At 41.9% G+C, this 15,148-nt stretch overlaps 1 protein-coding gene across 1 annotated transcript in view; it reads right to left on the reverse strand.

Moving 5' to 3' along the window:
* UMODL1 (uromodulin like 1) overlaps window positions 1-15,148 on the reverse strand; it is a 55,255-nt gene that overhangs the window by 12,589 nt on the left and 27,518 nt on the right. Inside the window, exons 11-15 of the mRNA XM_026077778.1 lie at window positions 13,795-13,932; window positions 12,525-13,256; window positions 9,409-9,521; window positions 2,629-2,842; window positions 686-823 (exon numbers count right to left, since the gene is read on the reverse strand). Of these exons, the coding sequence (XP_025933563.1) occupies window positions 686-823; window positions 2,629-2,842; window positions 9,409-9,521; window positions 12,525-13,256; window positions 13,795-13,932 (1,335 nt within the window). The remainder of the gene's footprint in view (window positions 1-685; window positions 824-2,628; window positions 2,843-9,408; window positions 9,522-12,524; window positions 13,257-13,794; window positions 13,933-15,148) is intronic.

Consider the following 15,148-nt stretch of genomic DNA (forward strand, 5'->3'; position numbering starts at 1 on the left):
AAAAAAATCTGAGCTCTTTCAGAGCTGACTTGCTTAAAAGCTCATTAGCAGATGCTAAATACCTGTTTAAACAAAACAAATGAATGGTTGGTATCAGTTTACAAATCCTTGTTACTTCAGCCAACAAGTAGCTTATCACTGTGGTTACAAAAACAAATACAAATTACTGAAGAAGCCTAAAAGAACTTAGAAGATTCATCATAAGATAGCTAACAAACGATTTGAGGAAAGACAGAGGGAGCTGCATGAATTGACTGATATGAAAAAGCATTTTGTCATCCCAACATTTCGTCTCTGCTGCAACACAGAAGTAAAACTACCTATCCTGTGCTTTCTGTTACCTTCTCCATTATCTCGGCTGCCTCCTTTACTACTGCTAGTGAAAATAACTTATGCTCCTGATAATCCTATCTACCTTTTATGGCAAATACAAGAAAACAGAAGTGTTAAAAGAACATTGCAAAGATCCTATTAAATATTCATATAATAGACCGGAGTATTACAGTTAGAAATTCTTAAAGTCTGTTGCAAGACATTTCTCATTAAGATGCAGTTGAATACAACAAACCAAATTCATCCCTGGCAAAATTTCAAGGCCTGTGGCAAGTGTGACCTAATGATCCAATAAAGATCAGATTGCTAAGATTTCAGTCAGCCATTACATAATAAGAAAAAGGGTTTTTGCCTTCACAGTTTCTTCCAGGCTTTTCCGGGTGCACATCAGCAAATCCTTCATTGCAGCTGCACTCATAAAACCCAAGTGTGTTATGACATGATGCCTCTGGGGAACAGTCATCTTCTTCCCTTGCGCACTCATCATAATCTGTTGGGTATATTTAAGCAAAAGGCAAAGGTGAAAAGTGTATAAATGAAAAAGTGATGGTTGTGAAACTTGAGCATGACGGTATCATCAGCATATCATGGTGGGATTACACTTTTGTGAAACTGCACCATATGTGTCAGGTAGCTGCTGGCTCTACAGAAGGCAAGACAGTAGAGACAGCCTAGAGGACTACTTGCCTGCCACTGACAAAGGTCCTACAGGAACACTGCCACTAATGATGCTCTGTGGGTGCTCACCTAAATGTAGGCACCCCACTCCTATACCCCTAAACTGACCAACAGCCAAAGGAAACACTTATAAAACCAGGGGGTTCCTCAATTGTGTCCCCCATTTCACAGACCTGAGGAGATGATTAATAAATGCCCAGCATTAATGAAGCAGTATGAAAAGCAGGGGGCTCATATGACTGGTCCAAGTTTCAGTCTAATTGCTTTCTTCATTTTTCTCTGGCCCAAATTTTCATTTTTGAAAAAAAAATGCAAAACTTCCCTTTCTCTTCCCAAGGCTAATCAGAACTGTGCAGATATGAACATACCACCATAGGTGGGATTGAGAAAACAGCACTAACCCTCAGCTCTATGGGGACTTGTCCCTGAAACAAGCCATCTGTTTTAGTGCAGGCAGGCACTGTACAAAGTGCTACCACAAGATAGTCTTGATCTTACTAATTAATGTGCAGGTAGTGATCAGAAAGCATCACCATTTGGCCAAAATACAGCAAGGCAGAAGTCTTACAGAAATCAAGCAATCATGCCTGTACATACCAGAGATTCAAAAAGAGCATATATATAACCTGTAGTAAGCAGTAAAAATGCAGACTTGGTAATCCTTACGTTTAGGGCCAGTTATCACACCAGAATTCACAATGAGTACAGCTTTACTCAGCTGCAATGTGACTGATTCTGGCCTTTAGGGAACAATACATTGCTGAATATTAGAGCTCATAAATACTACATAATCCCCCAACAAAGGCAGCAACGTTTTTAGAGCCACAGCTGTAAGGGTAACAGGCAGAGAGAATGTACAGGACAGACTGAATATATGCTTCTGATGTCATTTTGCCCAAGATTTTAATTGAGAGCTTATAACAATAGTCTTTGGACAAACTTATGTTGAGGATATAGAATTTGCAATTTTTTTCTAGAGATGACATCAATTTGTGGGACAGGATTCAGCAACACTTAGTCAGGAGATTAATGTTTCTTGTTACCATCTTAAATTACATATAAGGAAAAAGAAATTATACAATCACCCGTTGCGCTGGCCTTGGTAAACTGTGGACTTTCATCTGAACTCCCAGCCCACAGGAGTGTGAAGAAAACAGATACTCTCACTGCAGAAGAATTAATTTATTTGCTTTTGGGGTTTTTTTATCTCACGCAAATTTATCAGTGCAAAACAGAGGGAAATGTGTTTCAAAATGGTTTTATACAGGGCTAGACTGTCTGTGTAAAAGGACCTGTTTTTACTGGTAGCTTATAAAACCCTCCAATTGTGACCACAGTTTGCAATTTCTCCATATCTTCTTTTCTATAAAATCCCTAGCTATAGACCAAAACACTGGTTAGTTTTGTCCTTTTGGATCAGGGATACCACAGTTCTTATCTTTTGATGCTCTCTGAAAAAAGCTTATTGGGTGAATGGGCAGAAGCAATAAAAGAGAGATAATGGCTTTTCATCCATCAGTTTTACAGGTACTTCCATCTCAAAAAATACAGGCTAATAATAGGCTTTATTATCTTTTCTAGTTCTGAAGAACTGTTGTGATATAAGCTGCTCCTTACCGTTTATGGAGAGACTGCTCTTGTCAACTGTGAAATAGGAGCTGTGTTCAAAGGCATCGCGAAAAGCTGTGATGATGTAGTAGATATCCACATCTTCTGCAATCAGCAAATTGAAACTTACCACTGTGCTCCCATTAGTAATACCAGTTATCAACACTTTAATCAGACCGGCATCCATTTTCAGAAGGAGCTCAGGAGGCAGAGATTTTCGTACCTGGAATAAAAAACAAAATAAAGATAAGATGGACAGATAGAAGCAATTACATTTTAGGCTTTGTACGCTGCCCAGAAATGAATATTATGCTTTACAACTCTGCTGCTTACTCTGGAGGGCAGCAGCAGAAAAATGACTTTTTGCTTCTTAACAACATTTCCACTCAACAGCAACTGAAGGATTTGATATTTGACTGTGAATATTAAACAAGAAAAATGATTAACTCAACCCATCTATCATTTGGCACAGGTCCTCACAAAAGCCCCTGGTAACGAGTCTGCCAAAGGAGAGGGAGCAACCCAAGACAAGGAGGTGCAGCCAATGGAAGTGGAGAGGCCTCCTGGCACTCCAGGCTGTGTGTATATCTACGATAAACATTCATGGAGCTCAGACTTATCTTACAGCTTAGAGCAGACCACTCTCAGACTTTCTTCACAAGTGATTTCTCATCAGAACTGAGCTGATGCACAAAATTCTTCTGCTTATCACTAAGTGTAAACCTGGCTCTTTTTAAGTACTGAGACCAGGGTAAAGAAAACAGAAAGGCAGCTGTTCCATGCTATCAGCATTGCCACACAGCCCAACCTCCTGTCAAGCCTGGACTCTACCCAGTCCTCAGTTTGATTTCAGAAATATTTCATTAACGTCTTCCCTGAAGAGTGTTGTATTATTTCTGCAAATTCTAGCTGCCATCTGGACTCACACCCCACACTCACAGTCCTCCTGGAGAGCCCAAGAGCCAGGCTAGGAAATGACTCTGCACTATTTTGAATAGGAAGGGTCGCCCTCAAAGTAGCGCAGTGCTAAACCATAGCTGAGCTTAGGGCAGTCTAGAGAAATCGATAAAATTACTATTCACAGCTTGTACACAGAAGCCTTGGAATTCACTAGTGGCCTAAGAAAGAAAAGTCCACCTTTTTCAAAGCACACTGAGCCTTGGTCACCACTAGCCCACAGAAACAGCCTCTTATATCACACTGGGGAGCATGGTGGTCTGCTTTCTACAGGACTGGAAAAAAACATTGCTCTGCTTTAGGCTTTGTACCAGCTACACTGCCTGGCCTCACCACTGTCCAGTTCAGACGGAGACACTGACCTCTCTCAAAGAGATTAAACAGGCTGGAGCTGAATATTCAGCTTCTTCCCTTTCTGCGGCTTTTCCCTCCACAGCTGGGTACCTCTGGTGGGCAGCTGCACACAGAAGCATCTTCTCCTCCCACAGGAGGGCAGTTCATGGGGCAAGGTACGATGCTGATGCAAGAGCCTGAGGGGGATTTCAACAGTTTTTACATTTCCTGCACCATTTTTCTTCATCTCCAGCCCCAGCACCAGCCACAGGAGCAACAAACACAGGCCAGGTGGCATCGGTTCACTGGACCAGTCCAAGACACGATGCAAGGCTAATATTAATTCAGCTTTAAAGAGTATGCGGAGAAGATGTTTTGCACAGAAATACTGACATAGTTGTGAGAAACTCATCATAAGGAGAAGTTGATAGACATCCACACATGCTCCCCTCAGTCTATTTCTTCTAAGTGCCCAAACAAGGGTCCCTATAGGACTGCACTGGACTCCCTGCCTGTCTGCATGTCCCAAGAAAAGCAGAGCACACAAGAGAGGTTTGTATGCTCAGTCTTGCAGACCAGATGTCATGGCACACTGCAGGGTAAGCACAGGCTGTGTGACACCATCCACCAGCATTGTGAATTTGACCATGAGAAGTGTATATTTTCTTCTCTCCCTTTCTCCAGGAGGTGCTAACAGACCTCTTGTGCTTCTTAATACCTTTCCTACATTAAGTTCCCCATCACACGTACATGTGTCTGGGAAGTCTTTTACTTTTTTCCACATTTACAAAGTGCAACAACAGAAAATGTTGAACAAAACTTTCAAACCTGAATGGCTGAAAGGAAACACCTTCATTCACTATTTTGAACTACTGATATTAAAATTGCACATAGAGGGTCCCAGCAAAAGCCCAGCAAGAGATGGTCCGCAGAAAGAGAGCTGGTCCTAGCAGGACAAGAAAGACAAATCCCATGCCATCCTTGTCATTCTTCCTGAATGTTCAGAGTCTGGGATACATGCAACCTTCTTGTACATAACAGCCACTAAATTCAATGAAGGACACAGACAGACGGAGGCAGAAGAAAAAAAAACACTTCTACATGCCCCCCCATCTCTGCCAGGTTCCCTGGGGATGCCAAGAGAGGCAGACACAGAGCAGCAGAGCAAACCACACTGTAAGAGCCAGATGAGCAGCACTTGGCCCACGTGAGAGCTGACATGTGGCTGCCTTGTCTAGAGGAGTCACACATCTTTTCCAGTACCCTGCTCTGCTTTAGACCCTCTCTTTAGGATATATAACTCACTTCCTGCCCAGCTCAACTTTCCTGATTATAAAGACAGCAGGAGGGTGCTAAGCTACAGTCACCTCCAACAACGTATTCCTCTGCACGTTTGCTCTAGGTATTTCCTGCAAAAGAAGGGCTGGATTTCAGCTGTGAGTTTAATGCAGATCTCATGTCCGCAGCATAGTGCTCAGGCGCGCAGGCAGCAACCGCTACCCGGGAGAGCCCGGCCGGAAGGAAGACGGAAGGTGAGGGCCAGCAGTGAGGGCTGACACAAGAAGCAGCCTCATTTCTGCTGCACCCACGCACTCAGCTCCTGTATTTTTGGCTGGGTTTTCCCAGGTGACCATAGCTCTTGCACACCTACACACCAAGTCTGGCTTATCCCCCTGCTGCATCAGCCCTCCAGGCAAGCCCAGGATTTGCAGGCAAGCTGCAGCCCTTTTCTGAGCTGTCAGAGCTGATGTGCATTGCATGCACATGGTGACCAGGTGACACACACAGAGTAAGCTCCATGCTTACCACACGCCTAAAAGTCTCGCGGAGCAAATGCTGCAGTGCCCCACAAGGCACACAGGCAGAGCTAGGAGAACGGAAAGAGGTAACTTAGCCAGGAAAGCCTGGGCAGACTGCAGCTTGACCTTGTCAGCCCTATCAGCCATGTCACCCAGCCATGGGGTTCTTAGGTCTGTTCTTCTCTCCCTTTCTGCCATTTCACAACCATGTACTGAAAAGTTGTGGGTCAGCCCTAAGTTTTCATCTTTCATAATTTTTTGTCCGAACTTCTGGGTATTAAATACACCTGCGATGTCCTCTCAGCCCATCCCCAATTTCACCAGTATTCCTTTCTCATCTTTTTCTCTGAATATTTGGTTTTATTGTTGCCTCTTTTTACTTTGGGTTTGGAATTTTTTGTTTGGCTTATTTGTTTCTGTCTTTATTCATATTTTTGCTTACAAAGCATGACTTAAAGCTTGAAAAGCATCTTCAAAAGTACAATCACATTACTTGTAGCTAGCCACTAGATGACACTACAAAACCCTTTATTCAGAAGGCTACATGATTTCACAATACATACCACACCCTGGGTTATCAAAATAATAGTTGATGAAGTACATAGAGCTCTGGGGCGAGAAAATGAAGAAAAGAAAGAGTGATTTTTTAGAAAGTAGTAGTTTGATATATAGCATTCTTGAGGTTTTCTTACAAAAAATAAAATATTTTTGGATCCGTAATTGTACCTACAATTCCTGCAGCATAAAAAAGAGAAAACTAGCAAGGCCAAAACGGGAAAACATGTATGCCACAAGGAAGGGAGAAAGCGCAGACAAAATTAACACTGACATCAAGAGAAGGGAATGTCCCTTGTTAAAGCAAGGAAAACTAAGAGGGAGATAAAGTCAAAGTTAAGGGCCAGATGGAAGCCACACTAAAAATGATTTAATGTTATAGGAAGGGCCGACAGGTGTTTTGAGCGAGAGGAAAGTGCCAGGCTCACTCAGCCAGGCTTCCACTATGAGTGGCTATGGTTTTCTGGGACCATCCATCAGCAGGTCCCAGGCCAGATGTCAGCAGCTCATCAGAGTTATTGTAGGTCACCTACATGTATAAGCCTGCAAGGCCAATACAGCAGGAAACGCACTGGCATTTTGGAAACAAGTAAAAAGGACATTAATTTTAACAGAACATCCTATTAGTCAGTAAGATAATCTGCTTCAAACCTATTTTTCTGCTCAGAGAGCCCACCCCCATGATCCCTGCTCTGCCAGCACCACCAGAGGAAAGGTACTAGAGCACACATCTGCCCAGCCACCATCACAGCCAACTTTAAGGATTTCTCAACAGGGAGATAAACTCAAATTAACAAAAGGGGTGAATTTCCACTGGAACAGTGAGACTGCCTTAATTCCTGTATCAACATCCATTCCACATTCAAATGGCTTTAATTACATTCATTTTAAGTGCATTAAGCTACCTCAAAGGAAGGTTATGCCAGTTCCAAATGAGGGGGTCACCTTGTGGAATAAGGCAATATCATTTATTAATTTTACACTTTTTGTCAATCGATATTTAAGACACTATAATCCTGAATGATCTCTCGCACTCAGGAATTTAATGCACATCAGAAAATGCATTCTCATTTCAAACTCTTTGTTTCCTCAGTTCATTGTCTTGAGGACAAGCCCTTGCAGTCATGATATTCTTCTTGGCTGTTGCAAAAGGCTGGCTGAGCAAAATACAAGGGTAAAATATGTTGTATTTCAGGTGCAATGCGAGGACTGTGGTGAAACTAGCCTGGAAAATGACAGTGCAAGTTGTCACATCAAGATTCTTACCTCAAGTTCACGTACACTGTATTGCAAGGACAGTATTTCTATTTGCTGTACTGCCAATTTAACTACAAGGCTTTAAGTACTGGGGCAGCACTACACTAAAGAACATTATACACATGAGGATTTATAAATTTTCTGAACTGTAGATGGTGACAACAAAGGCATTTAAGAAAAATCTTTGGCAATATCTAGTTAACTGGATCCTGATATTGCTTTTAAAGCCCATAAGACTTTCCCCGCCTACCTTAATAGGATCTATTTGTGGCCCTTTAAACCTGAAAAGAAAAATTTGTAGACCTTTTTCTTTTCCTAAACTTGCTTTTCTTTGGCATTTGGAAACACAATATAAGCCCTATATCTAGTGGTTCAGAGATAGATGAGATAAAGACCATAACATGTCTAGTCAGCTGATTCACAAAACCTGTACACTGGAAAAAGGATTTACTTCCTTATTGTCCCAAGTGATCGTTTTCTGCCTAAAACTCGAGAACTGTGTAACACTGGCACAAAACATACTTTAGTTGCTTTACCCATATAAAAATACTTTAGTTCCTTTATCTAATCATTTTACAAATTCTCCAAACATATTCATATCACCGATTTTCTGGATTAAGGTATCTGACTGAATAACCTGTGAGAAATATATTTATTTTAACCATTAACTATTAACCAATAACCATTAACCCATTTTAATAACACACTATTCCCAAATAGCTTCAGGCAGAGAGTGATGTTGAATGAAAGTGAGGTCAGTGGAGAACTGTTCCCTTTCCACTTTGCACAATCATGTCACTTTCATGTTGTGACTAGTTCTGTGATGTGACTGCCTGGGGTGGAAGCAACCCTGAGAAAGCTGTGCTCCACTAGCATATCCAGAAGGGTGCAAACCAGTAACAACCAGTGGGAAAGTTATTTGATATCCAAGAAAATGCTATGTACAGCAAAAGAGTTTACACATTTCCCTTACAATTTTCTCTAATTTCTTGCTGGCCACAGTATCTTTCTTTTTCTGGACTCTGCCTGAACACAAATAGTTGTCATTGCATTCCCCACAGACAGCTGTATTTCAGTGACAGGCTATAACTCTGCACACAGTGAGAGTCTGCGGAGAGCTCTGCTGCATTTGAAAAGTCAAATAATTGTCAGCAGTGGATTTATCATCACAGTTATTAATCCTTCCAAAAACTAGACAGTTAAAATGAGACAGAGAAGAGAATAAAGCAGCACAACACAACCAGTGTTTTTCCAACCACAGATGTGTGTGTTGAGTAAACACCAAAAGGTGCAGCAGGAACAACCTTCCTATAAATTCACCAAGAAATTAGGAAAGTAATACTGTCAATGGCCATGCCTGAGAATTATGAGAATGTTAAAGCAGGAGTTGATATTGCAGTGTGCTTTGATACCCTGTGCCCTAATTAGAAGTCATGGCAGAGGTGACTTACCAAGAAACCACATTAGACTTCCTCTCTAGATATGGGCCTACAAAAAAGGATGATTATAAAAATGTCAGCCTTAAGGTACTATGCAAAATGGTAATAACAGACATACAGTGCATTGATATACCTCTGTGCAGGACAAGGGTATCGCTAGCACTTTGCAAACATTCATTAACATATCACCACATCCCTAAAGGAAATAAGCCAGTATAACTAGATGCGAGCAGCAGAGGAAACAGAGGCATCGGAGAATCCCCAAATCCTTGTCCCACTCTAAAACACTGCAGCATGCTGCCTACACAGTCTCATAGAGTCAGTGAGACTCAGGACATACATAGGGGTGTGAAGGGGCACATATGTGGCAATACACCCTTTAATGGGAAAAATCATACACATGACTTTATTGAGACCAGTAACAGGCCACATCCTTCTTATCCACTTACTTCATCAACAAAAAGCTGTGCAAAGTTTTGATATTCCTCACTGCTTGTATTGCTAAAGCCCAGAGAGTATTTCACATTTGTTATCCGCACCATTCCGTTAAGTTTCTGGACAGCTGCAAAGCAAGAAAATGACAATTTAGACACATGCTTCATGGACTATGGTCCATGGATGAGTGTGTGATCGTCACCAGCATGCCTGGTTACACGGGGTTCATTTCAACTCAAAAGAACAGCAGGTCAGGCTGCTGAAATAAAGCCAGGGATGCAAGTGCCTAAACACAAGCATCCAGCATCTTAGGCTATATTCTCTGGCCTCTGGATGCTTTTCAAGAAGGGCACAAGTCTCATTTAGGTCTTATATCTGACAGCCTGTGTCTTGGATGCTCTGCAGCATCCAAAATGTCACTCTATGGCTATGTTCAGGTGTCTGAACTGCTCTCCTAGTCTCAGCTAGCTGTCCCAGCTCCCCCAACACTCAGCACAGGGAAACTGGCCCCTGCAGAGGGCAAATCATTCCAGCACCTAGATCCTCCCTCCAACTTCAGGTGAAGGCTAGATAGCTATCAGAGATTAGGCATACACATTTCAAATGGCCACTGTTAGATGTGATGAATCTGATGCCTTCTCCCCCCAAAGCTGTATCTGCTGAATCACATTAAAGCAATCTCAGGTGTTTTAGAACATTTCTTGGTATTACTTTTTTTGAATTGTTACAACAGCAACTGAAAGTGATCATGAAATGAAGGCGAGGGATTTCTCAAGACATGATTGATACCACTGGCATCATTTTAGTGGCTAACCAAATAAGTTGATTTATATCACCCAATACCTCAACCATTGCCAGCCTATCGTCTTCTGCACTGCCTTCCAGCTGTTAATGGATCATCACCTTTAGCCTTAGATATCCACCAAGATCTACGCTGGCTTCAATGTTTCTTGCAAATAGAGGGTGGTTCTGCACCAGAGACTTCAAGGATAGTACAATCTAGCTAAGGGATTCAGTTTAAAAATTGTTTCTGAATCCAATTAGCAGTCTTCACTTTCTGGTATACTGCCATGCTTTCCTTCATACACAGTTCTGTCCTGCTTTCAACAGTGTATAAGATATTAGGTTCTAGCCCTGAGACTGTCAGGCTCCTGCACTGAGTTTTAGTCTCCCATATTAGTTACTTTTACAGAAGCAGCAAGAATTGAAAAGCAGGACTCTGCATAGACTCTATGCACCACATTACATGAAAGCTAGTTTTGGTCACATTGAGGACAATAATCATTTGAGCTGGGACAAGTACTAGAAGAAGAGAAACAGTCTTGAAGTAAAGCTTTGCAGGGGAGAAGAGAAAGTCATGTCTACTTAAAGCGAGCTACTGACAGCTTGCTTTATCCCAAAATATTCCTGATCCAGAAGGAACCCTCACCACCACCAGATCGAAGGATTTGGCTCTGCTTTCTGCTATGGCTAAGGATGAGCTCCAGGTTAGAGGTGCTGCCACAAGGAGGAGCTCTATATTAAACATCACCAAAGATGGATTTTTGCCCTTTGAATTACCTGCTTGGGCTTGTGAAATACCACCATGGTGGCTCTTCCTTTTGTTCACCAAGCATAGTCACTTTGCAGGCCTCTTTCCTAGCAAAAGCTGGGCAAATGTACTTGGCTTAATATTTGATTCATCCAGAAAAGAAAGCAGATTTGTATAAACTGAATGTGTTTGTGTAGAATTCTTCGATTTGTTTTTCAGCTGGAAGAAAATGATCTTCAATATCTGACATCTAAAAGGAGCTACCTCAACATTTTCAAAAAGAAATGAACATTCGTTGCTTTCATTTGGGGGGAAAAAACCAACAGCAAAACCCGTTTTCTTTACTCTTCCCTATATCAAAGGTGGGGGAAGGCACAAAGCAAAGCAGTAAATGGAGCTTTTCAGTTGAGGTCAATATTTTATTCAGTCCAAAATGACTTTTTTTCTCCATTTGCCCAGCAAGCTCCCAAATCGTGTTTACCTACCTCTGTTCCTAGGTCTCACCAATGCCACGCAGAACAAAGGATATGAAGAGGATATGAAGAAAAGAGAAGACAAAAGCAAAAAAGAGGCATCTGCACAGCTGCCCAGAGACTAGTAGGGCTGGAGAAATGGAGACTATAGCACTGGGAGAGAGGGTGAAGAAGCAGCAGAGATGGTCTCAGGAGGGTGAAAAAGAGTATTTAGGGAGAAAGGAACTAAAGAGAACCAGAAGGGTGCTGGATGAATGGAGACCCCAGGAATAGGAGATCCTAGCAGAGAGGAAGAGAACAGAGAAACAGGAGAGTGCAGTTTGTGACTGGAGATGTAGAAGGCATGAGAGAAAGAAGAAAGACAAGCAGAAACAAAACTGAAACAGGTATCACTTGCTAACACACTAAAGGAACAGTACATTTAGCAATGGGCAGGGACAGTGACGTTCCTATCCCAAACACAACTATAATTTAAAGACCAAATCTGACTCTAACCTTGAACTGTGATTCAGCTCCAATCAACAGAAAGGTTACCTAAGTAGTTGCAATACCTCTTCCCAAACCGAAATGGATGAAGGCCTCTCCATCAGCCTTGTTAATCTCAATTAGAGGTCTTCAAAAAATGGCTCACATATTTCCTTGCACCTCTTGCCCCTCAGGGGATCTGCACCGTTCTGTCTAATCCATGCTTAACTGAGGGAAATATAAAGGCAGGTCATTTGATTTCTCAGGTCTCTAAGATATCTCTATAGGCTGCTGCTATGGTACCCTGGTGCCAGAGCATGTAGAAGAAACCAAGATATGCGACAAAAGGACATGTAACGTATGTTTCAATGAGCCACACTCTGAACACTGTATGATTCGCTTCATCTGCTTTGAGGAGAGGAAATGTAACATCAATAGGACTACTGTCAAATTACCAGAAAGTCAGAGTATTTTGACATGTTGATTTAGAAAAAAAGTGTCAATTCCTACAAGAAAATATATTTGACAAACTAATTGCAGTCACCTTCATTCCAGACCACTGATTACAACAACTGTACAGCTTTCTGGAATTTGAGTGAGGTTTGGCTTACCATGCTGTTGAATTACCATGCATGCAGGCCCCTGCTGGACGCATACTCACTGCAGTCCATGGCTGGGCCTGGCGTTGGGCTGGAAGCCTGAGAGAAGTCTGGCAAAGCTGGTGACCCCAGGATTTCAAAATATTTCTCAGACGAAGAGCTGTTCTTTCTTTCCATCTCTATATGTATTTTGAGAGTGGTATTGAGAGCAAGAACTCCAGCATCTCCTGTGACCAGCAGAGTTGTACTGAGGCCACCCTGAGAGCTTACTTCAGGCACACCAAAAGCTGCATGTCTTCCCGTAGTAGTGGAGGCCATTTGATTTGATAATATTGGCAATGGCGAACTGAGTTGCTTTTGCCCAGCCATGCCTGTGGGTGCATTTGTGAGAGCAACCACTTGTTGCAATGCACCAGGGGAAGCCTCTCCCACTGAGCTTCGCTGCAAGAGACTTACAGCTGCCTGCTGCTCTGCAGTCATGGCCAGTTCCTCGCTGGCTGTGGCACCCATGGCCATGGAGCTGTTTTCTCTGCCAAAACCAGTCTGTGATGACAGGCCTTTTTTCCAAGTGGCTGGAGGAGCATTGGTGGGAGAATGGCTGTGGGGTGCTTGCTTTTCACTCAGGGGCAGTACAGCAGGGACAGTAGTGCTCATCTTGGAGCCTACAGCAGCTACAATCTCCATCTCAGTGATGGCCGGGGAAACAGAGTCTGCGGTGCTTACTTCAGGAGCAATTTCTGTGGTGCCTGTTACTTCAGGGGACATCGTTTCAGTAAGGGGGTTCACAATTTCACCTGCAGCACAACAAATGCACATGAAATGGAAACTCAGACCAGAAGAGAACATAAGGACATGACAGATCTGACCTGAGGAAAAGGCTGAGACCACCTTGCCACAAGTAATAGTGTTAAGGAAATAGGACCCAGATATTTTATTAGTGAACTGCAGTATATGCAATTTTTATGGTACTGAGTCTGGTTTGTGCCCACACAAAGAAGAAGATTTGATTCCTGTATCTCCTCTTCTGGTTTGCAGGCCATGGATCATTACAGAGGAGGGAAATTAGCCCCAGAGATACCAGGAAAAGGAAAGCGTGCCTCATGTTTCTCAGCAGCCAGTCTTTAGGCTAATCAAAGAGTAGCTCTGAGAGATTACATGCAAAGACATATATAAGGGTCACATTCATAGTAGACAGAGATCATACATGATTCATCAGCCAGAGACTGCATTTTGTACACTATACAAACACTTGTCATAAAAGCAGAGGTAGAAAAACAGAGCTTATTCCCACCTTTCATGGCAACAGAAACTAAACAGCTGTCTCTTGCTCACCTTCACAGTTTCTTCCAGGTCGGGATGGATTGGTGTCCATGGTTGTCTTGCATCGGCACAGATACGAGCCCATCAAATTGATGCACTCTGCAAACACGGAGCAGTCATTCTCAGACTGATAAGTGCATTCATTCCAGTCTGGAAGACCAAAACCAGAACATCGGTCAAACAGCCTCCCTTCTACTGCATTAAGCTAGAAATAATCACAAAGTAGTCCTTTCCTGAATATTTAAATTTACGTATGTGATCTTCCTCTCTCATCATTTATCTGACAAACAAGCTCTGAGCGATGCAGAACACTATCTATGCTGTTATTGGGTCACATAAAAAAATCAATCTTTKTCCTTTCACTCTAAAGAATATTTTCTTCAGATAAAGAATTTTTTAAAGAAATTTTTTTTAGAATTATACACTGATTTGAAGGGAGAAAATATTGTAGGTTTGTGCATAATAAAGTCTGCTAAATGGTAGAAAATAAAATAGAGGTATAAGATAATAAGAGGCCAGAGAGATAGATATATCAAAAGCATACATTATACAAAATTCTGGTTACAATACCTCCAAATACATCAAGTAATGAATAGTTCTGTTACCACTAGCTAGAATATTAAATATAGTTTGAAGTCAAATCATTTTCTGCTTCAAACAAAAGGTAGATGGAAGTAACTCCCCTCTTAGCAGAGGAAGTTCTAAGGGTGAAAACTCTTCTTATAAAAGACTTCTTTTTACAGGTAATATTATAAAACTGTGACCCTCTTTCTGGTAGTCTCAGAAAAGAGATCCTGGTTCATCAGGGCATGATTATGCTCTAATGATATTTCTAAGGTCTAATTCCAGTCACTCTGAAAAGGTTAAAGTAAGAGATGCTCCCGTCATGGAGTTTTAGACCAGTTTTACAGCTGAGTATCTTCACTCGTGAAGGATTTTGCTCCAGAGTCTTATATCAGCATTTGCACTGTGTTTCAGCAAGCATGTAAAGGGGGAGTTAATGCTTTACGCACTAATAATCTCAGTGAATTCCACGTAACCACTCCCTGTGTACGCTCACTTGTGCATATATATTCACAGCCTCGGGCCTTAATTGACTGAGAGCAGGAAGCTAGACTAAAAACTCTACATCTTGGGACAAATAATTCTGATCAGAGACCTCAAAATTGTTTTGCACAAAGCATTATTATAAGCACTTGTTCTGCAAACATACAGACATTAATTACTCTGACTATTTCTCAGAAGAAAGTCCCATTTTAGAGACAGAAAGCACAGAGCATGTGTCTGCATGCACATACATGCATTTGCCTTTGTGCTTGCACACAAGCTTCCCCTTTTACTTCCTTCAAGCTAATATTTCAATTCT

This window comes from Apteryx rowi, unplaced genomic scaffold (assembly GCF_003343035.1).
Source record: "Apteryx rowi isolate R43461 unplaced genomic scaffold, aptRow1 scaffold_460, whole genome shotgun sequence".
Taxonomy (NCBI): domain Eukaryota; kingdom Metazoa; phylum Chordata; class Aves; order Apterygiformes; family Apterygidae; genus Apteryx; species Apteryx rowi.